The sequence below is a fragment of the Macaca thibetana genome, chromosome 2 (assembly GCF_024542745.1).
Source record: "Macaca thibetana thibetana isolate TM-01 chromosome 2, ASM2454274v1, whole genome shotgun sequence".
Lineage (NCBI taxonomy): Eukaryota > Metazoa > Chordata > Mammalia > Primates > Cercopithecidae > Macaca > Macaca thibetana.
Genome location: NC_065579.1, coordinates 40,752,934 through 40,779,769, shown reverse-complemented (window position 1 = coordinate 40,779,769; position 26,836 = coordinate 40,752,934). Strand labels below are relative to the sequence as shown.

At 37.3% G+C, this 26,836-nt stretch overlaps 2 protein-coding genes across 9 annotated transcripts in view; both read right to left on the bottom strand.

The window, feature by feature from the left end:
• The window catches only part of MRAS (muscle RAS oncogene homolog), a 325,869-nt gene that overhangs the window by 157,631 nt on the left and 141,402 nt on the right, over window positions 1–26,836 (bottom strand). The gene's annotated exons all lie outside the window — the stretch shown is intronic.
• The window catches only part of ARMC8 (armadillo repeat containing 8), a 112,948-nt gene that overhangs the window by 52,084 nt on the left and 34,028 nt on the right, over window positions 1–26,836 (bottom strand). For 6 of the 8 annotated variants that reach the window (XM_050779693.1, XM_050779696.1, XM_050779692.1 and 3 more), the window contains 10 exons: window positions 25,765–25,836; window positions 24,261–24,403; window positions 24,059–24,156; window positions 18,968–19,060; window positions 13,095–13,175; window positions 11,137–11,212; window positions 10,949–11,039; window positions 8,676–8,736; window positions 6,204–6,404; window positions 3,020–3,115 (listed from right to left, as the gene is read on the bottom strand). In XM_050779693.1, coding sequence (XP_050635650.1) covers window positions 3,020–3,115; window positions 6,204–6,404; window positions 8,676–8,736; window positions 10,949–11,039; window positions 11,137–11,212; window positions 13,095–13,175; window positions 18,968–19,060; window positions 24,059–24,156; window positions 24,261–24,403; window positions 25,765–25,836 — 1,012 coding nt within the window. The remainder of the gene's footprint in view (window positions 1–3,019; window positions 3,116–6,203; window positions 6,405–8,675; window positions 8,737–10,948; window positions 11,040–11,136; window positions 11,213–13,094; window positions 13,176–18,967; window positions 19,061–24,058; window positions 24,157–24,260; window positions 24,404–25,764; window positions 25,837–26,836) is intronic. The other 2 variants (XM_050779695.1, XM_050779699.1) reach the window with 2 other exon arrangements.

The following is a 26,836-nucleotide window of genomic DNA, read 5'->3' as shown; positions in this document are numbered from 1 at the left end:
GTTCCAGGGAATGTTATACAGTTGGTTTATTTGTGGGAATACACCAACACTGCTTCAAAGCAGGGGCGCTAAATCTCTGATCTACAGGTCACATTCCATTGTCAGCTTAATTTTCTCTGGCCCAAAGAGAAGGTATCAAGAAATGAAAACACAGCAGACCTTCAGACATCTTTTTTTTTTTTTTTTCTTTTTTTTTTTTGAGACGGAGTCTCGCTCTGTCGCCCAGGCTGGAGTGCAGTGGCGCGATCTCGGCTCACTGCAAGCTCCGCCTCCCGGGTTCACGCCATTCTCCTGCCTCAGCCTCCCGAGTAGCTGGGACTACAGGCGCCCACAACCGCGCCCGGCTAATTTTTTTTTTTTGTATTTTTAGTAGAGACGGGGTTTCACCGTGGTCTCGATCTCCTGACCTTGTGATCCGCCCGCCTCGGCCTCCCAAAGCGCTGTGATTACAGGCGTGAGCCACCGCGCCCGGCCACCTTCAGACATCTTTAGAAGCAGTAAAAGAGACACAATTATATGCAGAGAGGCCAGTGTCCTTCTCCTTTACTACTGTGTATACCTCTCATTGTCTCTACTTTGCTCTTATTTTCTCTTCTTCATTCTGCCTTTCCTTAACTGGCCATAATAGGGCACTAGGATACATATTATTTACTGAACGTATTGAATTATGTTCCCAATTTTAATTTAAATGGCAGACCAACTGAACATTTCATGTTTTTCTCCTGAAACAAACAAACTTTTTGTGGGTTTTTGACAGGGAGAAGTAGGAATTGGAGAAGTAGATCTACAGTCCTTTAAATTTCTTTCAGAGATTCTCCACTCATTAACTCAGTTTCTCTACTTACTGACTCAGTTAACTGAAATTCCATCTTGGCAAGCATAAATATTCCACTTAAAAAAATCAAACAATAAACATTGTACTTTAAGGATCTACACAAAAAATACAGTTAAGTTCATAAGACATAAGTATAAATAAGAAATAAATATTTCATGGAGAAAGTAAACAAAAATCTACCCAAATAATTATTTCAACAACAAAAAAGGAAATAGAAATGCACTCAAAAGAAAAGTGTTACCATTTATCATTTTTTATACACTGAAAATAAAATGTTTCCACTCCTATGGCCAGTCTTCAAGTAGATTTTATCACAAAATTACTTTATAGTTTCCATTTTACAATTTCTCTCTTTAGTAGTTACTATGAACTGTAAATTATTCAAACACTTAATTTCCCAGAAATTAAATATCTTCCTTAAAATGTTATATAATCCCCATTACATATCACAGTATCTTTGCTTTACCACACAAAAAACTATAATTAATAATTATAACTTTTTCTTTATTTGTCATCTTTCTACAGAAATGATCAGGAGTTAGCCTTACCAGGAAATTATACACATTATGAATACAAGTTTTAATAGACTACTGATCAGACTGTCATGTTGCAAATATTTCTAGAACATGATATCACAAATTAAGTCATTAATTCCAAAACAACAGTTTATTAACAAAAAAGTACAAAGAAGTACAAATGGACATCCTATTTCCCATTGTGGTCTATCTGTCTATCTACCTTTCAGTCCATGAGATGGCTTTTTAGAGCTTTAAGAATGGGTAAAATACTTCTCCTGTTTCTAACGGGCCCTAATAACCATCCCAAACCAAATAATTGTGTATTTAAGTTATACAGTCCAATTTTTAAAAAATGTTCAAATCTATTGTTATAAAAGCCTCTCTCCTTGCAATACACCACATATCTAAACTGAACATTAACATCAACATCCATAAATCATATATGTATCATATGATTAGTATGTTTGCTTTGAAAGTTTATAAATGAAAACTTAGATGTACCAAAAATGATTTTCATAGGGATATACTAAAAACACTTCAAGTCAAAATATCTTGTTAACTGAAATAAAGTGAGGTACATGGAAACATTCAATTTATTAGTTGTGCTTTGTGCATTGATTTTAAATCAAAGCTACTCACACATCGAATCTTATTGCTATTACTTCAGTTTCTTCAGGAAATGGTTCCTTTTCAAGTTATTTCAACAAATGTAAGGTTGTTCCATACTCCTCTTTCTACAGGCCTGAAGAACTTATCTGAATCATGATAAACTCTAATACTTTGTGATTTCTCTCACAGTGCTCCTTAAAATACTAATGCAGATAGGCAGATTTAATAAATCATCATGTTCAGTAAATAATGAGTAATCTGCTCTTTCTGCTATGGCTCCTCAAGACAGAACATGTGGTTTTGCTCTCTGATGGTCCTGAAAGCCTTGTGTAGAATTTATTAGGTTATACATGTTTTTGAGCGGTAAGTTCCAGCTTTTGGTTTGTGGAGGCAGCCAAGTCAGAGCTTACTTACCACTATACTCCTCATCAAGAAGTATTCTCATCAAGAACATGAGTTCAGTGTAAGACTAGGCTTTAGTAACATAAGGGTGCTATACAAGTGCATACATTTTCTGGGGAGCTGGAAAATTCAGATGACCACTCACTAAACATAAAATCATCATTCCACAAAGATTTTATTCACATTAAACTTGCACAGTAGCAAAAAAAATCAAAACAGAAAACTAAGCCACATATCAAAGAACAATATACAATAGAGATTTGAATTTCTCAATAGCATTGGAAGGTATTTCCATAAATAACATTTACAATTCTAATGTTAGGACTTTCAAGGTGTCTGAAGCTTCACAGTGCTAGAATTGATTTTTATCAGAACACATGCAAAAATGTGCAACATAATAATTCATATTAATGACACAAAAAAAAGCACGCCAGTTACTTGTCATTCCAGCACGGCCATGCCACTCTATGTTCTAAAAACAAACAAACAACCCCCCAAATCCGGGTCCCATTCATTCTTCAATTATGCCTTTAGTCACTCTGCTTTAATATATTCAAACAGTCACTGTTAGTGCTCTTCACCACGACTTTCAGGTTGACGTCACTCCCTGCCTGCTGGCTGTCAGGACTGGGGGACGCCCCTCTCCCAGACTCACCTTCTTCCGGATGTCTTCATCATTTGCTCCAAGAGAGGCATAGAGCTTGAATGCAGCCTGGCGGAGTTCGTGAGCATGTTTTAAATCATGATCAAGCTATGGGGAAAAAAAGGATATGTTCCAACTCAGTCCATAAATTAAACTTTCAATAACATTAACTGACTTGAAGGAAAAAAAAGTTAACAACTTTTAGATTTTAGTGAATTTCCCAGTCACTAACTACATTTCCCAGTTATTTTTGGATTCTGTTCACATAAGACTGAGACCTTGCAGTGTTCGTATCAATGTGACCTAAAATGCACACGGTATGCTTCTATCTAAAAGTGAACACTACATTTGACACTGATATATGAAAAACCACTGTGAATCTCTGACTCTGAAAAATTTAGTGTTCCTAAATGGTAGCTTTAGTGGCACTAAAGCTTGCTTGCAGCAGCTTTTTGAAATGTTCTCCTTGAAAAGAAGGCACACCTAGACTTCTCTAGCCCCGGACTACAGCTGATAACCTGAATGATATCGCAACAATGTCTTTAGGAGGTTTTCCCTAATTTTCTGAAATATTAAGAGTAGTGCTGGCCTAATTTTGGCATTTAAAAAGCTTTTAGAGGCCGGACGCGGTGGCTCATGCCTGTAATCCCAGCACTTTGGGAGGCCGAGTCGGGCGGATCACGAGGTCAGGAGATCAAGACCATCCTGGCTAACACAGTAAAACCCCGTCTCTACTAAAAATACAAAAAAATGAGCCACGCGTGGTGGCAGATGCCTGTAGTCCCAGCTACTAGGGAGGCTGAGGTGGGAGAATGGTGTGAACCCAGGCGGCAGAGGTTGTAGTGAGCCCGAGATCACACCACTGCACTCTAGTCTGGGCAACAGAGCGAGACTCCACTTCAAAAACAAATAAATAAAAATTAAAAAAATAAAAAGCTTTTAGAAAAAGAGAACCCATTGTGAAAACGCTTAACAAACTGTATACGATGGTAACCATTACTATCTATTACAGTTATCTGAGATTTATGTTGGGTATGGGTTTTCTCAAGAGCATCATCAAAATTATCAGCATGAAGTAAATAATGCTATCTTTAAACATGCATAACTAATTATCAACTCTTCTATAAACTTGATCACCAAACTACTGTAAAAATAAAACAGAAGCATATTTTCAGGATACTTTCGATGACCGACTATGACCAAGTAACTATACAAAGTCTACCAATAATATAAATAATCTCATAACTAAAAGCCTTAATGTAATCATCCAAATGAATACCACTTTCCCCAAAGAAGTTACTTTGGAAAGGTTCACTCATCCGATGATGTAGGTGTTGTTCATAACATTCTGAGATCCTCTTTTGAAAATTCCTAAAGAGCTAACTGGTATTATTAGCTAGAAAACACTGACAGTGGTATAGCTTGATCAGTGAGGAGAATTTTAGTTGTCACTGACTGTGCGTGAAGATGGAGAAATTCAGTTGGGTAATATAACATAGGTAACAAAAAATTCCACAAAAAGCAAAAGACTATATATATATTTTTTACATATATATATATAATTTGGGGTGGCTCTGAAAGCAATTCTTAATAGCTCCAAAACTTTTGTTCAAAGCAGACACTGATGGATTATAGGAACAACTTCTCAATACAGAATACTCACTTTGATAAGTTCTAACATTATCTAAAAGTCTTAACTACGTTCTAGTCATAAATTGAGATATAATACTGACTTGAACTAATATATCATGAAAATCACAAATTTATTAACATGTGAAGATTTCTCTTTATGGGTCTAGTGTCTATACTTTTGGGGTCAGAAACCTTTGGATAATCCATCATCAAAAATAAAGATGACAAAACAAACTATTACTTAAGTTTGGTATTAGGAAGTCATTTTTAAGGATTATTGTTGTTACAGTTTTACTGATGGAAATGAAATGGAAAAACTAATAGAAGGGATGATCTACGTACTAGTTAAATGATTTGCATATGCATAGGCTACATGTTCTCAAAATTATGTTTCCTTACTCTCATGGCCATCAAGACATTTTTTTGCCTTCCTGGGTGGTCAACTCAGGGTGTTCATGAGGCAGTAGTTAAGGGTTGCTCATGTATCTTTATATTGGTGAGATACAGTGTCAGTGTGAAAAAACGACCAGAAGGAAAACAGACAAGGCAACTGGTTAAATGTATGTAACCAATCACTTCTACTGGAAAAACACCACTAGTGAAAGAAGAGCAGACACATAAGTTTAATACCTAGAGGGTAGAGTACATTACTAATGCAAATACCAATGATTTTAGGCTCTTCTTAAGAGAGTAAAGATATACCCTTAATAGTCTGCTTTATTTTCAATGTTAAATGCCAAATGAACAACTGCCTACCAGATGGGGTTTTTTGAAATTCAAAAGCATGAGGGAGAGGTCAAAAGAATAGCTACCATTGGAACCACTGGCATGAAAAATACAGTTACATTCATGAAACAGTACTGGTTACTAATTAAGAGGCAATATTCTCCCTACCATGGCCTCCTTGAATAAACTTTCTCTTACAGAATGTTCATGGCCTATGCTTAAAGAAATGGATAAGGCAAATAGGCCGAGATGCAACAAGTCAAAATAAATATCTATGTATTCTAAGGAACTTAGATTTTTCAGAAAAAGCACAATTTGGCCTTTTTGGTCCCAAATTCGAGACTAAATGATGCTTTAGCTATCACTAGCAGGTCCAAAGCACAGTATGAAACTGGAAAAAAGAGAAGATAAGGAAAGGTAACAAAACAGAAAGACTGTGATGGAAAGTAACATGGGACAACTTAGTCTCCTGTAACAAAAAGATTACTCCTGACCTAAAGATTGAGAATATAAAAACAGAGATGATTCCATGACCAAGAATAAGACTATACAGTTATATCAATACCCAGCTTGGAGAATCCACTATTTTTGAGGTTTAGTTAGGAGTCAGGATGCAATTTTCTTTACTGCTTATCTGCTCAGTAAAAACTTCCTGACAATAAATATTAAACAACTTGGATTCAAAAACTTACAAAGCAATATTATCTATGTTAACAAAGATAAAAGATCCTTTATTTAAAAGGGCTTTGAGCTGTAGTTATCAATTGGTTCGAAACTGTGAACAATAAGAAAAACTAAAAAATCTCCATTGAGCTGCTAAAAAAGGAAAATAACATACCCTTTTAATATCAGTGATGGCACTCACTGAGCTGGGATACTTGAAATAATCAGCAAGCATGGCAATGAGGTGATCAGTTATGCTAGCGATTCTCTGTAGCTCAACATCTGGTTCAATCAGATAGGCAAGTGTCTCAGCTCCTTCAACTCTCTCCTCTAGTAATCTCTCCTTACTGCACATTCGAACCAAACAAGGTAATGTCTGAAAGGTAGTGAGATTAATTATTTGCTTTTTGGTAAAGGTAAAAGCTTAAGCATATAGTGACTGAATCAACTCAATAGCTTTTATCAGGAGTAATGTTTGTGATCAAATATTTCCTTTACTGACTTCCAGAGCATAAAAGATTTTTTTTAAATGCAAAAACAAGCAAAATTCAGTACAGATTAATCATTTGTACTGGCACAATAAACTCTACTCACACATCAAAGTATATTAAAACAAATTCTAATTAGGCTTTTGGGACCGGTAAGACAAGTTCTATTGTACAACTTTGTAAAAGACATTTAAGAATCTCTAACAAATCATGTCTAATGGTTCTGCCCCATCCATCTATTTATTTACCTAAAAGAGACCCAGCAGTTTAATCAGGAATGATTTTGCCTTAGGAAAAGTATGCTATCTCTTCATTAGTGAGTAATATGGTTTATTTTTTGGTTTGGGGAGTCATACCTACAGTTGCCAAAACAAAATACAGCTTTAAAACTGCAGTGATCTTACCATTACTCAGATTCCACCAGTTCTACTATAATGTGAGTGAAGCGTATCATTCACAGTTGCTAGGTTTTCTCCCAAGAACTTGCTGGAATTAGTAGTGGTATCCGCGAGTCCAATTTTACTTCTGAGGTCCCTCAAAAATCTTGGCAATGGTTTTGGTAACTTATCTATATTAGGTTCTCAATAAAAATATTCCAGACATTTACTATTTCTTTTTCTTTTTTTTTTTTTTTTTTTTTTGAGACGGAGTCTCACTCTGTCACCCAGGCTGGAGTGCAATGGCGCGATCTCGGCTCACTGCAACCTCTGCCTCCTGGATTCAAGCAATTCTCCTTCCTCAGCCTTCTGAGTAGCTGGGATTACAGGTGCTCACCACCACGCCCGGCTAATTTTTGTATTTTTAGTAGAGACGGGGATTCACCAGGTTGACCAGGCTGGTCTCAAATGACATTTACTATTTCTAAGCCTGATGGATCCACTTGAAAGGACAATGTGGAAGTAGAAATTGAAATGTTATTATTATAGAAAGTCTTCCTCAAATATTGCAGGCAACTGTGCTTTGCTCTTTTATATATAAGTTTCTATTAAATCTTTTACCACAGAGCTTGGCACTTTATCGTTCACTACTAATTTCCTATTAGGCTAGAAGAAGCTTTACAATTCAACCCTAGGTTTCCAAGGCGAAGGCCCTATTCTTTTTTCCCTAACATTACTAGTTACTAATATTTATTGATACCATAAATTCATGAATTATTTAATTTAATGCTCATGACTACTACATGAAGAATATACTACTAACATTTTACCAATGCAGAAAAAGAGGAAGGTTAGAGAAGTAAATAAATCAAGATAATTGCTATGGAAGGCCGTGGCACTCTATGCAGAGTTGTTTACTTAGGGAGTGTTCAGATCTCATTAAATTAATTGTCTTCCTCAAAGACTAAAGCAAATATTAGTTTTCTTTGTGCTCTTTTATCCTTGGGATCACCTTTTGAACAATCATAATGTGAGATCTCATATTTATCAAATGACACATGATCAATTTATTTATACTTAATTTCTTATAGCTAATAAGACATTTTAATGTATTTAATATATTGTTATCCTCACAGTAACCCTGTGGCATAGATGAGCAGGAATTAATGCTTCAATTTTCATAATCTGGAGTCCGAGGCATCAAAAGAATAAAGGATGTCCAGTCAGAGGTGGAAGTGCTAAAACCAGAATCCCAGGTTTTAGGACTTTTAGGGCTGGTCTTTTCTCTAGGTTTTTCTAAATTCAAGTTGTATATGACATATCACAATGACAATGCTTGTTTTCATGTGTTATCTACTTATTGTCTTTCATTATGCCTTTTGATTATCAGCTACAAGAATGATATAAAGTCTTTTTCTGCAAAAATAGCAAACTGCCTCTAAAACTGTAATACAAATTTAATGACAATCAAGAACAAAATATATTTTCTATTCCACCTGAATTGTACACTTTTACAATTTCCACATCCTCCTAATTACCATAAAATGAAAAGGCTGTGACAATGAAAGAATTATTTCACGTTGACTTTCAAAACACATCTAAAATCAATTTTTAAAAACTATATGACATCCAATGAAAAGAAAGCATGGTCTTTTAATATTATTCTATGCCATGCACACGTACTATAATGATAAATGTGTAAAATGAAATATGAATATCAATACTGATATTTAACACATAACTGGATAATTTTCACATTTTAAAGATAATTAATTAGCTTACCTTTAATACAATACAGTTATCATCTGTCCGAATTGCTCCAGCTCTACACATGTAAGTTAAACTGGAATAAGACAGCAGAAAATAAGTTTTTGCTTGGAGTTTAAAGCTTTACATGAAAAATTATTTAACTTTAAGATTTTATAAAAAAATCGAAAGCCAAATAATATCACTTATCTTGAGAGTGAAGATTTTGACAATTCGCTTTTCGGAGGTTCAGTCAATTTAACAGTCAAAGAAAACTAACTGACAAATACAGATGGGAAGCCAGCTATTAAAAAAACAAAACAAAAACCTACCAAATAGTTTTAAAAATAAATAACCTAATGATGGACACATTTTGAGGCTAGGTGCTGGGCACATGTTGTATTCTTTATACGTCAGGATTTTCCATAATAAAAAGGGAAAAATGTTCAAAATGAAACATAAGATTAACACGTTATCTAAGTTTAAATGAAGTGAAGTTGGAATATTCTAACTCTGAATGCAGCAGAAGTATCACAGAAGAGGCATCTAACTTGTAACACAGCTATCCATCAGAAATGAACTATTCAGAGGTTAACAGCAGTGGCTTTGGGAACAAGTCAATAATTTGGTTCTAATGAACAACAATTGTAAGCTGCCTTTGAATAAGAATATAATTAATTTGGCCGGGCGCGGTGGCTCAAGCCTGTAATCCCAGCACTTTGGGAGGCCGAGGCGGGCGGATCACGAGGTCAGGAGATCGAGACCATCCTGGCTGACACGGTGAAACCCCGTCTCCACTAAAAAATACAAAAAAAACTAGCCGGGCGAGGTGGCGGGCGCCTGTAGTCCCAGCTACTGGGGAGGCTGAGGCAGGAGAATGGCGTGAACCCGGGAGGCGGAGCCTGCAGTGAGCTGAGATCCGGCCACTGCACTCCAGCCTGGGCGGCAGAGCGAGACTCCGTCTCAAAAAAAAAAAAAAAAAAAAAAAAAAAGAATATAATTAATTTGTATTCCCTAGGCAGGCGCTGAACATTAAGCGCTTCAGAAATTTAAATTAATGAATTTCCTTTTTGATTACATTCCTTTAGCAAGATGGGGGAAAAAATTAAAACATCCCATGTTGGCTTCTACCACAAGTTATAAACAAATAGGTAAAATTATTTTACTTATATTGTAGAGGGCTAAAATATTTGTAGTTGTTATTATCTTGAGGCTTGTTACCACATTGTTTTTCTGAAACCATTTACTTGAGAACATTACCTTACTGACAGAGGCAAATGCTCAGTTTTAAAGACAAAAAGCAAGCAAAAAATACAAACAAAAACCACACAATTTATGAGTAATTAATTGAAAATGCCAAATTCTCACCAAAATATTAGAACCACAGCTTAAATACTAAGATTAAACTGAGCATAGAACCCTACACAAGTGCTCAACACATCCATTTCATGTACTGATAATTACCGAACATGCACTGAATGCTTACATAAGCCAGAAATTGTGCTAATAAAAACTCTGCAGCCGGGCACGGTAGCTCATGCCCGTAATCTCAGCACTCTGGGATAACGAGGTCAGGAGTTTGAGACCAGCCTGACCAACATGGTGAAACCCTGTCCCTACTAAAAATACAAAAATTAGCCAGGTGTGGTGGCACGTGCCTGTAATCCCAGTTACTGAAGAGGCCGAGGCAGGAGAATTGCTTGAACCCGGGAGGTGGAGGTTGCAGTGAGCCGAGATCATGCCACTGCACTCCAGCCTGGGTGACAGAGTGAGACTCTGTCTCACAAAAAAAAAGAAAAAAAAAAACTTTGCATAAATATCTTACAAACCATCACAATTTTATGAAGATTTGTGTGTGTGTGTGTGTGTGTGTTTTCCTCGAAAGATGAGGAAGCCACATTCTCTGAAATCATCCCGTGGTTATCAACTTCAACTAATTCTCATTCCATATTTCTATATCTTATAGTTCCCTGGCTAATATTTAGCATAGTATAGGTTGGTTAAATTTAATCTAATTCAGTATTATTTCAACTGAAGTACAAGGACAGTAGTTTGAGGATGTAATAAAGTAATTTTCTGAAGACAGTCTCAAATGTTATATGAGTGTTCCTGTTCTGCATACTACTAGTAACAAGCTGAGTATAAAAAACTCACATCCATTTAAGAAAATGTGGGATGGAACTCTGACTTTCAAATTTCAAAATCCCAAAATAAAACGGGGATTGGAAGCAAGCAAATTTGGCTGTCCAAAAATACTCTAAGATATTGATAAAGCACTGTCTTTCTTCCCACATTGTCCTGACTTTTACCATTTTGCTGATGTGAGCTGCATCTCAATAGGCTTATCCCTCTGTAACATCTTCACAAAAATCTGTGGTAACAATTCTCCATCAACCAAAACTAGAAATAAAACAAACAACAATGATTAAGGAAATTCTTTAAATCTACAAAGTTCATCAATTAAATCATGTAGGTGCCACTGAAAGCTCCAGCCTACCATTTACCAGGGTCATCGATACCTGGGGGTTTTCAAAAGCTAAAACTGAGAAACATTTCAGTGCTTGCATTCGAACCTGTAAAAATAAATGAACAAACAAAAAATGCATTTATTTTAATTTTGCAAATACTAATGTCTCAGAATCTAAATTCTTCTAAAAAATTATGTAAATCTGCTTAAAATACTAACAGGCCTTAAAGACATAACAATAACACCTGTATAGCTGAAGAGCACAGTAAGTTAAAATTAACTATAAAAGTTAAAACTAATTTTGAAGTAATAGAAAAAAATGAGGAAGTAGCAATTTAAATTTAACTAGACAAATCTCTAATCAAAGTTAAAAAAAACTACAAAATACAGTTGGTAAGACAAAGAGAACTTAATAACAATTAATTACCAAGTGCCTTTCAAGGCAAAAAAAAAAAAAAAATAGAGTACTCTTATGCATGGAATGGAGCGAGGGAACAGAAGGAGAGGAAACAATGTTACAATAAAATTTAAGAAGCACTAATTTTTAAAATACCCATGAATTGTGCTAGTTTTCCTCAGAACTAGGTGATACTTGGTTTGGGATAATACCAAGGACCCAATCTCTTAACCATATATAATGTGCTTTACAATTTCCAGAAGCTCCTAAGAGATGTGTATTTTTAAAAATTCTTTCCATTCTAATCCAATCTAATCCTCACTTCCAAGCCTGAGTCTACACATGATGTTTTAATGTGGAACCTGAGTTTGACAAGCACTCACAAGATAGGTAGCTGGGGTATAAAGCCCCTCACCTGGGCAATGCTCTGCAGCACTAGTACGTGGCCACAGGAGGAACTCAGAATATACTAATGGCACTTTGGTAATACAGCAAACCCTGGCAGAAGAGTAATGTTAACAGACTAGTACCCTTTCCACAACCTGTAGGTTTTTCAAATCATTATAGTAAATAAGGAAGTCTAGTACAGAAAAGATAGGAGAAATGGGGGAAGAGCTGGGGGAATTAATGAAGCTAGAGGAGATGAAGTAAAGGAACAATAAACAGCCACCTGAACAACTGTTTTTTGATGTGCAAGTGCTGACTGGTTTAGCCTCTGCATGGCACAGTAAAGAGGAGGTAGCTCTCAGTATATATTTATTTCCCCTGCCTCTGGCTAGTTTGAAGTCAGTTCCACTCCCCATTCCTATCCTTATGAGCTCTTTACCAAGACTAAACTAGATAGCTGAGGTAGGGAAAACACACACATCAGTAGACCCTACCTGAAATAAATTTAAAGACTAAAAGGGCAGAATGGAGTCACTGCAAGAGGACAGAAGACAAAAATGACTGCTTCCCTGTTCTGCAACAAACTCCTGCAATTCCCAACTCTAATGTGACACAATAAGGACTACATGTCAATATTTGCTACAACGTGTAGATGGACAACAATGAATGGCCAAGGTTTTAACTCAACACCTGGTAATATGACACTGCTTCCTTTTATATATAAAAGACAATAAAGAAAATTTAATTAGTAAGTCTGAAAACTCTTTACTTTTTAACTCAAAGTACACAACATATTTTAAATGTTGATGTGTATGCAGGAATATGCTAAGTCTGAGACACTGTGGTTAAATAAAGGTCTCAAATATGAAATTAAATGTCTTTCTTAATATAGAAAGTCACTGCTTCTATACTTCGGGCATCATGGCACTGGTACCTACCCAAAAAGGATTTGAAATCTATTTAATGGGTGCAAATCAATAAGAACTCATGGTACAACTGTATTCTAAAAAACACAGAGATGCAAGGGCAGCCTTTTTTTTTATTTTTCAGAGCATTCTATAGCTAAAATGATGCCCTATAACATTTCACTGATAAAATACTACTTTTGATCACAATTATCAAAGCAGCAATAAAAATACGTGGGTCTCTTTCTAGACATCACAAACAAGGTATAAAAATATGGCCACAATTTTTAACATCTTACTTTGTAGGACAGTGAGGTTAGTAGGTGAGCAATATTCTGAACTGCACCATGGTTAAATAAAATTGTTTGATGATCTGGCCCCTGTAAGAAAAGAGAATACAACAATACATTTAGAAGAGCAATGATTCATTCCAATAAAACCACATTTACTTAAATGTAGAAAACCACATTCACTACAGTAAAGAATCCTGTTACTCTTTGCTTAAATAAACTCAGACCTCAAAAAGCAGGACAAACACTGTGTTTAGTCCTGCAAGGGACTACCATATCTTAACTCATCTCAGTTCTAGAAATGCTGCCTCGTTACCTCCTAGAAATAAAGAAGTGGGCCCAGAAGCTATATTGCCACAAGTCCTCTGCAATTATTAAATAGAATACCACCACAGCAATAGAGCCACGATGAATTCTGCATTTCATGTGCACATTATTGCCCTATGCCCACAGGAAATAGTGGCAGAGTCATTCTTACAACTTAGAACTGATGAGTTAGTCAGGGGAACTCTAAAAATGAATTGTAAAAGAAACTGGACCAAGACTAACCTACCTTAACACATCAGGGAGGTCTGAATAATGCTATAGTGGGAAACACAACACTCCGTAACTGGGAAGTGAACAACAACATGTTTTGGTTTCCATATTTCTATCTCATTTTTCTTTTTAAAAGCATTGGTTCGGCCGGGTGGGTGGCTCACACCTGTAATCCCAGCACTCTGGGAGGCTGCAGCGGGCAAATCAAGAGGTCAGGAGATCAAGACCATCCTGGTCAATATAGTAAAATCCCATCTCTATTAAAACTACAAAAATTAGCTGGGTGTGGTGGCGGTGCCTGTAGTCCCAGCTACTCGGGAGGCTGAGGCAGGAGAATTGCTTGAACCCAGGAGGCGGAGGCTGCAGTAAGCCAAGATCGTACCACTGCACTCTAGCCTGGGCAACAGAGCGAGACCCTGTCTCAAAAAAAAAAAAAATTGGTTCTTAGGAGTCAGAAGGTAAAGAGATAGGAAAATGAAGGTTTTTTTTTTCCTCAATTCTGTTTTCTACTAATCCATGTACTAAAGAGCTTCAAAGTGGCAGAAGCTAAAGTTAATGCAAAGCTTCAAATGTGCCATAATTCTTTTTATATTCATAATTCTTTTTATATCCATATTCATTTTATATCCAACCTTATCCAATCAATTAATGAAAAATCAGTTAAAGCCAACACAGGAATGATATTTCATGCTTATCATTATTCAGAAGAGAAAAATATCATATAGGTAGGCTATCAGTCTGGGCTCACCAGAAGAAACCAGTTACTGGTCCAGCAAGCGCTCTCAAACCAATTTCTCCAACCCATTATTTAAGCAAGTAACAACTGTCCTGAAGATGCTTGTTGTTTCTTGAGCCAAAACACCCATCATTTGAAGTGGGGAAATTAGCATTCATACTTCTGAATAGCACAACTGTCATATTCCACTGTATAGGTAATGATCCCCAAATATTTTATGTATTATTAAAAGAATCCGTAAAAAACTCAGCAACTTCTCTCTGTCCATACATTTTCTAACTTTGAGTTTCTTATTTTTAATCACAATACAGTATTCTACAGTTTGCTCATGCAAACCCCCATTGTATATTTTAGGCAGTTTCTAATGTTTTACTGCTATAAGCAGTGTTCTGTTGAACATTATTTGAAGCTGCATCTCAGTACAGATCCTGAGGTTATGAGGATAAATTCCCAGAGTAAAATGGTGTGATATAGTTATCATTACATATCCATCCAGAATGGTGCAAACCTGTTTTTGTAATAACTGAAAATACTGACAATCTCAGGGCACTGGTTTTAAGTGTGCTCCCTTTCCTCCCGCCTCATCTGCAGTTATAAGTATAGGTACTACTTAATGGATACTGGATACCAGTGCCAGGCACTGCTCTAAACACTTTACATGCATTGTCTCATTTGAAACAAAGGAGTCTTTGGCTTATAAAGACAGTGGTGAAGACTGAAGTAGGGGAGCCAAGGAAAACAGCGGTCGCGTAAGGATTCGACGCATTTTTTCTTACCTAGTTACTAAATCATGAAGATAAGCCAAAATTAGCCTCAGCTTATGTCATCACACTAAGGTTTTTTGAGTTCCTTATCAATTTTGACAACCCAGTTTAGACACTGGCAGAGCTTAGCAAAAGCTAAGTAGGCAGGGTGCTACCTCAGGCTCTTGCACCTCATTGTTTTTCCACCTCTAACTGCAATCTGTTCTCCTACCTTGAGGTGATCTAATAGATATTTTTCAAGACATTTTATACATATACAGCAGATACGTAAATACATTATTTCCCCCATTTTAATACAAATGGTAGAATACTATATACACTGCTTTAAACCTTTTCTTCCTTTACAATTTATCTCAGATCATTCATATCAGTACATAAAGAGTTTTCTCATTTATTTGTTGGCCTTATTCTATTATAGGAATGTTCTAAACTTTAACTAGTACCCTATAAACACTTAGATTGTTTTTAGTCTTTTACTATTAATAACATCATTTCAGCGTATACCCATGTGCTTGTAACTTTTTTTCTAAGATCTAAATAAATTATGGCACATCCTTTCTAAGTTATATTTACAATGGATGGGGAAAAGATCAAGCGCACTGCAACTCTCTCTATATATAATTGTTTCCTGGTGCTGATACTTTACTTTATCCCTCAAATTCTTTGCCTCAAAGATGGCAGCAAGTACTTGTTACAAAAGAAGTTCTTCCTCCTCTCTGAGGTTGTACACACTATTGTGTAAAAGCAATTGTAAGGGGCCAGACGCGGTGGTTCACGTCTGTAATCCCAGCACAGATGGCTTGAGGTCAGAAGTTCGAGACCAGCCTGGCCAACATGGTAAAACCCCATCTCTGCTTAAAAAAAAAACCAAAAAACGAAAATTAGCCAGGTATTGTGGTGCACACCTGTAATCCCAGCTACTCGGGAGGCTGTGGCAGGAGAATCGTCTGGACCCAGGGGACTAAGTTTGCAGTGAGCCGAGATCACGCCATAGAACTCTAGCCTGGAAGACAGAGTAAGACTCCATCTCAAAAAAAAAAAAAAAAAGCAATTGCAAGGAGGGAATTAGTGGCTAAACCAACTAGCGAGGAGGCTCTGTCATTTAAGACTTATCAGTCTCTCGTTCATCTTTCTCCAAATCAACCTGCAGCAACCTGGTGGTGAGGGGCAGCATCCACTGGGTGGGAAGCATGTAAGTCCTCATGGCTTCTTCCCCCCTCCCCCCCAGAGATAGGGTCTCACTACATTGCCCAGGCTGGTCTTGAACTTCTGAGCTCAAAGGATCCTCTCACTTAGGCCTCCCAAAGTGCTGAGATTATGGGCACGAGCCACCACGCCTGGCCTAGTTCTCATGGTGTTAAACTCCAAAAAACAGGTCTCAGAAATCTGAGTAAATACTTAACAAATAGCAACCGTTCAGAAGTTAGAATTTCAACAAATATTATTTCTGTTGGGTGTTTTTTGCTCAATAAATCAGAGAGAATTTTTCAAAAATACAATTATGATTAGATTACAACACAAATGCTTTAGTGATCTCTTTTTCTCTTCCCCAAAGTATGTAAATTTATTTAATACTGATACCAGTCAAAGCAAATTAGTAATTTTAAGTTTTGTCATTTAATCTTAGCTTAATGTGAGTCCCTACAAATGAATCCTAAAATTCTATTACCTTATTTTTAGCCTATATGCAAAAAAAGAACAACATGAAAATAAAAGGGTTTTATGTTTAATGACAATACATGGACCATTGGATCAGTTGTTCTCAAAGATACACGTTGTCAGTATATTGGTAAAGTTGTTAATATTGTATTTTAGGCTTTTACTATTGTCACTGGATTTATAAATGCTATACTGTTTCTTGAAGTCTAGCTATGTCTCAGAATATTTAAATGTGGTTATTTAATTACAGTGGCAAATGCTAATTTATCCAATTAAAAGGTGAGTAAAGGTGACTTTCTCTGATAACATCTTCCCTTCTGTCAGTGGTATGAGGGTGGCTGTTAAATCATTATCCTCAGTTTAAGTTTCTCTCCAGCAAAAAAAATAGTGATTTAATGGTACTCTATAATTTCAGCTAAAACAGCATTGAGAAGTTTCAGATGAGCAATCCCTAAAGTGCTGAAGTTTCTGATGAGTAATCCTGAAAGCTATTTAGGTAACTTCAGGAATGGGATTATTCAAACTTCTCATAGCTTAAAATAATTTAACATGTGGTTATTCCTCCAGGCCCAATTTTCGGTAGCCTTTTGGGATTACCATGGTTATGACTAGTAGATGCTGGGCTCTGTTGAACACTCAGGAATAGATTTTTTTTTTTTTTTTTTTTTTTTTTGAGACAGGGTCCTGTTCTGTGACTCAGGCTGAAGTGCAGTGGTGCAATGACTGGTTCACTGCAGGCTCAACCACCTAGGCTCAATCGATGCACCTCAGTCTCTTGGGTAGCTGGGACTACAGGCACACGCCACCATGCCTGGCTAATTCTTTTATATTTTTTGTAGAGACAGGGTTTCACCATGTTGCCCAGACTGGTCTTAAACTCCTGGGCTCAAGAGAGCCACCTGCCTTGGCCTCTCAAAATGCTGAGATCACATGTGTGAGCCACTGCACCCAGCCCCTGAAAAATTTTTAATGAGGCATACAGTTCTGGAGCATCTTCCTCAACTTGCCATGCTGGCTATAAGACGTCATTTTGTTGTTGGAAAATTTTAGGCCTTGATGGTTTGAGCTCCTTTTAAACAAGTGAGTTGCAAAAAAACCTGTCATTTTCTTAAAGCCTTTCTTTGCCCACCTCAAAAGATTAAGGCATTGTTCCATATCTCTGCTCCTGTGAGTTAGCCCACACTTTGTCAAAGTAATCCAAGAAGAGAAACTTCAAAACTTTTTCACAAATATCTTAAATAGTACCGAATAGATTGTGTTAATCAGCTAGGGTTTGTTTGGAAGAGGGTTTAGATGTCTAAATTACAATGTAGAAACTTTTCCTAGAACCGGGTGATTTAGTTTTCATTTATTCGGAACGCTGTTCTAAAACAGCATAGACCTGTGTCTTCCAGGTGTTCTCTTATCCCTTCTTTCCTATAGTTCCCAAAGCTCCTTACTTGCAACTTGTATTATAAACGATAGGACATATTATAAATGATATAGTATCATCAGAAGATAATTATTTGGTTGGAAGTTAGAAAATGTGTAGAAATTAAGAAAGATCTCAAGTAATCACCCATGGTTATCAAAAATGACACATTCAACATATAATCTATAAAGCAAACTAAATGGCACTTCATAGGCTGAAGGGAAAAGAAAGAGAAACTTTACTCAACAATGAGAAGAATCTCTCTCATTTCTCCTTATATGAGATCACTTAAACCAGTTTCCAGTAATAGGGAACAAGGGTGAGGGGAAACAGTCATGATCACACATTGCTGGTAGTATAAAGTGGTATAATCTCTATTTTAAAAAAGTGGTAAAATTACAAATACATATATTCTTTGACCCCAAAATTTTATTTCTTATAAAATGCCTTATATACAAGGTATTTTTTGCAGTACTGTTTTATAATAGCATAAGACTGGAAACAAACTAAATGCCCAACAATAGAGGACTGGATAAATAAATCTATGCACTAAAATACTATGCACTGTTAAAAAAAAAAAAAAAAAAAGAATGGGGGAGAGCCTTAGAGATATGTCAAGTGAACAGTATGTATGTATGATATGCTGTCATTTGTGTTTAAATATACAAACATATATATACACACACACACACAGGTCTACTTATATATGTATAGATTACCTCTGGGAGAGTACACAAGATTTTACATTATAGATAATATTTATTCTGGTTCTTACTTTACAGCAGTGTGAGAAGATCTGACAGATGTACTCCTGGGTATAGCGGGACCTGCTAAGCAGTGCCATGAGGTGTGGTATCACTGTGGCATCCTGGGGAAGGAGAACACAGCAACAAGAAACTCAGGCACCATGAGTACGTTTGATAAAACACAAAATATTTCCACGAGAAGGTAGTCAAACCTCTTATCTTAACGACAGTAAATCAAGTCTCCTTAAGGCACAGTGCAAAACAAAAGCAACGTGGCCATGAAAATTGTCTAGGTCAACAACAAAGAAAGAGGCTTCAATATTCATCCTTGATAGCAAAATATGGGAACAGGAAATTCTCAATAACTCTCTCAAAAATTGCCTACATCCTCATGATAAAATCATTTCAATAAGACGTGACAGAAATCAGTTCTGAAACCAAAATGTGAGGTAACTAGTACATTATGCACTAGTAAATAGTTTATAAGGAAGAATTTTTGTATAAAAACGAAATTTGAAAATTTTGATCTTCAAAACGTTAAGCACCAGTAACTACTAACAATCTCTCATAGAGACTGCAGTTAGCTATTTTCAATCTGTACGAGACGAGACAATTTACATGATTGGCAGCTTCTCAGGTACAGCCCACTCTCTGCCTATTGCTGACACTTAACAACCTATCTAGTAGCACAGGAAAAGAGAAAATAACCCACTCTGCTGCAAGTCTCTCCAAGAATTTCCTTTTCTTTAGGATGCAGGCCAGGAGCGGTGGCTCATGCCTGTAATCCCAGCACTTTAGGAGGCCGAGGCAGGCAGATCACCTGAGGTCAGGAGTTTGGGACCAGCCTGACCAATATAGCAAAACCCTGTCTCTACCAAAAATACAAAAATTAGCCGGCCGTCATGGTGCATGCCTGTAATTCCAGCTACTTGAGAGGCTGAGACACAAGAATCACTTGAACCGGAGAGGCGGGGGTTGCAATGAGATTACGCCACTGCACTCCAGCCTGGGTGACAGAGCAAGACTCTGTCTCAGAAAACAAAAACAAAAACAACGAAAGAATGCAGAAGGAATTAAAAGTTGAAAGGTATTTGGCTGGAACTACAGATAAAAAAGGAGACTTAGCTCAAGCTTCCTAATCAATGACATCACAAGAGCTATGCTTCTCAAGAAGGAATGTGCATGCAAATTCCCAGGAGATGTCCTTAATGTACAGACTCTGATACTGTAGGTTTGGGGTAGGATCCTAACAGTCAGCTTCCAAATGAGGCTGATGCCACTGGTCCACAGACCATACTTTGAGGATCCTCACCAGAGACAACAGAGGGCAAAGAAAAAAACTTAAAAGAACACCCTTGTTGGGAGGAACAAGATTTGGGATTCTCCTCGGGAAAAAAAAGAATGCCCAAGATACATAAAAGCCAAGTAGGAAAAAAGAAGGCTGCTGATTCCCTACAAGTAGAATATCTCCCCCATTTGTTAGTATAACCCTTTGTGTTTACACAAGTAGTTTAAAAACAAAATGGAAAACTTAGAAAACTTCAAAGAAAGTCAGATACTAAGTGCACAGAAAGAAAAGGAAAATGTCAAGTGGGGGAAGGTGAATTGGGGTTTCACTGGCAGAGGACAGTGAAGTAGGTAGCAGCTAAGATAGAAAAGGCAAACAGAGGTAGATTAAAAAGCCTCTACTGGGCTCCTAAAGCTATGTCCACCTCCTTCCTTTTCTCTAATGTTCTCACATTCCTCACTTTCCCTTAGTCACAATAGCCCTCATCTCATTTCTTCACATCTGCCCCCTTTCTGTCAATTGTGTCTATATATCTACAGTTTACAGATTATTAAATAAGGCAAATAACAATTATTACACACAAAATTTGCCCAAAATAACCCATCTGATAAACACGATTTCAAACTAGAAATCCTGCTGTTTTTTTACTGGACTACCTACCCCATCTCTATTCTACTGCCTGAGTTGCTCAAACAGCTGGTCTCTACACACTCCAACTCATGGAAGTCAGTTAATTACACGGAAACACTATTGCTAGTTATTCCCCAATCCAACTCTTCACAAATTCTCCACTGTCTCTGAGGCATAAAATATTTGAGGCACAAAATTGAGATGGTTCATAATTTAGATACTCTAAATTTAACCTCCCTGGGTCTCAATTTTCTCATGTAAAACAGCTGGCATAGACCAGAATTTTCCAAATTGTGCACCAGGATCCATTAGTAGGTCATGAATCAGTTTAGAGAGTAAGATGGAAGGAGTTTAAATAGTTGGCCAGGACCAACTTCTCCCCTTATTATGGGATTGAGGGTAGGTGAGAAACTTCCAGGGTAAAAAAGACAGGTGACTGGCTTACTCTCTTTGCAAACATTACAATATGAACTACAGGAAAATAAATTGATATTTACTAAGTCCTCTATGGGATCCTTTGAACAGGATGTTTACAGTAAACCAGCAGTTCTCAAAGAAAGAACTTTGAGAGCAGCAGCATCTAAGTTACTTGGAAATTTGTCAGAAATGCAAATTCTCAGGCCACACGCAAGACTCACTGGATCAGAAACTGGAGGTGGAGTCTAGCAATCCCTGTTTAACAAGCCCACCACATAATTCTAGTGCAACCTCAAACACTCTATAGATTTATGAGGCATGACTCCCTGAAGAATGTCACATAAAACCATGAGGTATAAAATAAAGACATTAGGCCAGGAGCGGTGGCTCATGCCTGTAATCCCAACACTTTGGGAGGCTTAGGCGGGCGGAGGTCAGGAGTTCGAGACCAGCCTGGCCAACATGGTGAAACCCCGTCTCTACTAAAAATACAAAAAAAAATTAGCCGGGCATGGTGGTGCACATCTGTAATCCCACCTACCTGGGAGGCTAAGGCAGGAGAATTGCTTAAACCTGGGAGGTGGAGGTTGCAGTGAGTCGAGATCGAGCCGCTGCACTCCAACCTGGGCAACAGTGCAAGACTTCATCTCAAAAATAAATTAAATTTAATTAAAAAAAATATATATATATATATATGTTTCATACTGTAGGTGCTCCCTACTGTGTGAGGTGACCCATAAATCTCACCTACTGACCACCTTATGTATCATTAAGGGCCAGAAGAGTATGTGTCTGATGTAGGAAGGACAGACTAGGCAGCCATGTGACATGTCTCCTCTCCATGCTTGCTTTGCCTCTTCCTCTTGATTACTTATAGTCTTGAAACATTTATAAAGCCTGATTCTGGATAAGATCTCTGACTCCTGTGTGTATAATCTGACAATATGATTCGTTGTGTTAGCTCAGATAATCACAACCACCATTTTTTTAAAGAATGAAAAATGATGGCATAGAAACCAGAAGGCATTACATCTGTGGAAATATGTCATGAAACTTGTCTTAGGATTCTTTCACATACACATACATACATGCACACATATACACACACATATACAAATTGACATGTATAGTGAGGCAGGGGAAAATATGCTTCTTGCTGTGAACTGTGAATAAGAGTGTTCAAAAATATTGGCCTAATAATCAGTAAGAAAGCCCCATGTAAAGTGACTGTAATTTACAATAATCTATTGTATATTGAAAAAGAGCTAGAAGAGGCCGGGCGCAGTGGCTCACACGCCTGTAATCCCAGTACTTTCAGAGGCTGAGGCAGGAGAATCACTTGAACTCAGGAGGCAGAGGTTGCAGGGCCAAGATTCCTCCACTGCACTCCACCCTGGGTGAGAGAGACTCCGTCTCCAAAAAAAAAAAAAAAGCCAGAAGAAAAGAATTTGGGCCAAGCACAGTGTCTCATGCCTTCCTCTCCACTTCTCTAAGTCTTATCCATTATTCAAAACCCAGATTAAATTTTAGCTTCTCTGCAAAGCCTACTCTGCTGGATTTCAACTGAAAGTCAGCTGAACTCCCTATCATTCATCTAGCGTAAAATAAACTTCTCTTAAGTTCTACATACAGAGAGATAAAAATGGGTCTTTTTAAAAATAGCTTGTAAATTCCTCAAAGTCTGAGACCGTCTTTCACTTTCTTGCAAAGCTGAGAGCATCTGATATTTGGAAATAAGCAAGAAGTTTATTCATGTACTTATTTAGAGACAGAGTCTGCCCTGTCGCCCAGGCTGGAGTAGGGTGGTGTGATCTCAGATCACTGCAACGTCTCCTCCTGGGTTCAAGTGATTTTCATGGCTCAGCCTCCCCAGTAGCTGGCATTGCAGGCATGTGCCACCATGCCTGGTTAATTTTTGCAGTTTTAATAGAAATGGGAGTTTCACCATGTTGGCCAGGCTGGTCTCGAACTCCTGGCCTCAGGTAATATATCCACCTTGAACTCCTAAACTGCTAGGATTACAGGCGTGAGCCACCATACCCAGCTGAGACTTTTATCATTTTTTATTTTTAGTGACAGGATTTCACTCTGTCACCTAGGCTGAGGTGCAGGGGCACCATCATAGCTTACTATAACCTAAAACTCCTAGGCTCACGCAATCCTTCCACTGCAGTCTCATGAGTAGCTAGGACTATAGGCATGCACCATTGCACCAGGCTAATTTATTTTTATTTTTTTCTTGTAGAGATGGAGTCTTGTTGCCAGGCACGGTGGATCACACCTGTAATCCCAGCACTTTGGGAGGCCGAGGTGGGTGGATCATGAGGTCAGGAGTTCAAGACCAGCCTGGCCAAGATAGTGAAACCCCATCTCTAATAAAAATACAAAAAATTAGCCAGGCATGGTGGCACACACTTGTAATCCCAGCTACTCCGGAGGCTGAGGCAGAGAATTGCTTAAACCTGGGGGGGAGTGGAGGTTGCAGTGAGCCGAGATCGTGCCACTGCACTCTAGCCTGGGCAACAGAGTGAGACTCCAACTCAAAAAAAAAAAAAAAGAGAGAGATGGAGTCTTGTTATGTCATTCTGGTTTGTCTTGAACTCCTGGCCTCAAGCAATCCTCCCACCTCAGCCTCCCAAAGCACTGGGATTACAGGTGTGAGCCACCATGCCCAACTGAGACTTTTTTACATAACACAGTTAGGATAAGTCTGAAGATGCTAAGCAAATTAGGAGTAGGCTGTTAGTGAAATGTAACTAATGTCTCAAATACATCTAAAACTCACTGTATACAGTAGCTCCTCTGGAGTGACAGGACTGGTGAAGATGGTACGCAGGCATCGGAGGCAAGCTTCAATAAACTTCAGGTCTGGGGACAGTAGTCCTATTAACAGAAACTAGATTTAGGACTAATCCTTTCAACCAGTATTTAAAGCACTGCAAACTGATTCTCAGCCTTACTTGAGCAAAAATGGCTTCCCTACGTACCTTGCAATAAGGCAGGGATAATATGGCAGTCCAGTAGAGACTTGACATTGTTTTCAGTACCCATAGCAAGACTTCCCAACACCACTGCACATTCAGTTTTCAGCTCTGTGCTTGAGGTTTCTTGCTGAAGCAAGTACAACAATCTAAAAAGAAGGAAATTAATAGACAAAGAGACTAAAAAATGTAAACAAGACTCAATATGACCAAAAAAGGCTGTGTGGTCCACATACTAAAAATACGGTTGGTTGAGTTTATATGAATCGAATGGTCATTTGTTTATTCATCTGCTAATTAAAGAAACATCTGGAAAAATCTAGAAGAGGTTTTGAAAACAAGAACTATCATATTCTCAGGGTTTATAAAAAGTGTAAATCTGAAAGTTGTCTACAAGTGGTCTCTGTAGAAACAGCATCATCGAGTCCACGTCATCTACCACTTCCTGTTGGGTCTCCAAAATATGAAGACTCTCAATGCCATGTGCTGCCAGATCTTAAATTCAAACTACAAACAATACTGCTCTGAATCCAGAGCAGTGGTGCAGAGTTTGTAGAGATCGAGCCCAGAGGGAATATTCAGAGCCCTTGTGCAGCTCCTCAAGCAAGGGAAATTTCTTCTTTCTCCACTTCTCATTTGGAAAATGAAGACATCCTCTCATTTCCACTCCAGCCCAGCTTGCCAAACAAATACTCCCCAAACCCTAACCTTTCTCCACTTATAACCATCTACCTTATGTTCTAAGATAGGACCCTCATGCTCCATAAAGTACTATTTATATATACCAAACATAAATCCCCTAAGAAAGGCTGCTGACAGCTTTACAGTTACTAAAGTATACATTTGAGGGTGGTGAGTTAAAACATTTAAACCATTAATTCTGTTTCAAAACCAGAAAATAAGGAGGAAAAAAAACCAAAATAATAAATAATTCTGAATGAAAAGCTAACAGCAATTGCACAGAAAACTAGCTCTGAGGAGCAAAAGTAAAGAGGAAGTTACATAACTGTCATTGCCTGCCTAAAGGAAGCTTATTAGGTCACCAAAAGAAGAAATTAAACTTCCTAAACTTCCTACATTAACTTAAAAAACAGCAAATTGTTAAAATGAAACTGGATTAAAAATCAAGCAGGGTTTTTTTCCTTTAACTTCAACAAGGTCTTAAGACTCCTAATAAATTACCCACTCACACAAAAAACTGCCAAGGCTCTAAGGAAATGGAGAAGAAAGTATTAGGCTGCTGTACATTGCGTATGTACCTAACAAACCCTTTTATCGTCAGGTCAAAGGTCTTCCAAGTATTAACACATTCACTTCTTATTACATTCTCTGTTACTTTATAATTTTTTTCCTTAGAGATGGTATAAATACTTACGCTTATTTTTAAAAATAGGATTTATTTTAAGAATTAAATAGACAATACAGGAAAAAATGGGTTCTATTATTGAAAGTAAGAAATACATTAGAAATTAGTATGAATGGCAAGAAAGGGGTGAGACAGCAAACATACCTTGGAACAGCTCCTAAAACAATGAGATTGGCTTTCTGCTTGTTGTTTCCAATTACAGCATTTTTCATGTCTCTGAATTAAGGGGAAAAAAAAATAAAGTATGTTGAGATAGCACTGAAAAAAATCAAAGATCATTCTACTTCATTATGCAATATCTCAGATTTGACAAAGTAAAAGCACTAACCTTTTTTCACCTAAAGTACTAACGAAGGGATAGAGATAGGTGCAGAGTGAACGTGGGGGCTGTAAAACAGGCAAGTATTGTAGAAAGTGAGAGATATCCTGAGTACCGGCAAAATACTTCCAGTACAGAATTGAGTTCTTTTAAAAAGGGTACCTACTAATTATTTGGATATAAAGGAATGTAGGCCACTTTCCCACTCAGCTCTGGGAGTAGGGAGTGAGTTAAACAAACAACAACAACAACAACAACAACAAACAGCCCACAGAACATTATCTCCTTGTTTCAAGGATCACATGTTGTTCACTTTTTTCTTTTTTTTCTTGATGTCTTTATGTTTTATTTCTTATAATTTCATTTTATCTGCTTTATTGTCTTACTAACTGTACTCCTTTGTTGTTTTCCAATGCATCTTTTAAGTTATCACAGTCAGTCTTCAAGTGATATTAGCCCATTGCATATGTATTTTAAGAGCCTCACATATGTATTTCCATTTTCCCATTCATTTTTTGGGCTGTTGTTATATAATATTTTTAAATTGCTTAGAAACAACATAATACATTGTTACTATTTTTGCTTAAGCAAAATTATCTCTTAAGGAGATTAAAAAAATAACAAAAAATCTTTTACATTTCTCAGATATTCAGGTATTTTTTATTCTAGCTACACAGAGCACTATACTTCACCAGGAGCAAAACTCTATTCCACAATAAGAGAACCTCTACCACTGATCAATTGGCTCACAAATTTGTGGTTGGTTCAAAAGGAAATGTAGAGAAAAAATAAATAGCTCAAAATAAACCCAGTAATACCAATAAAATCTTTAAAAAATACTTCCCCGGCTGGGCGTGCTGACTTACACCTGTAATCCCAGCTCTTTGGGCGGTCTAG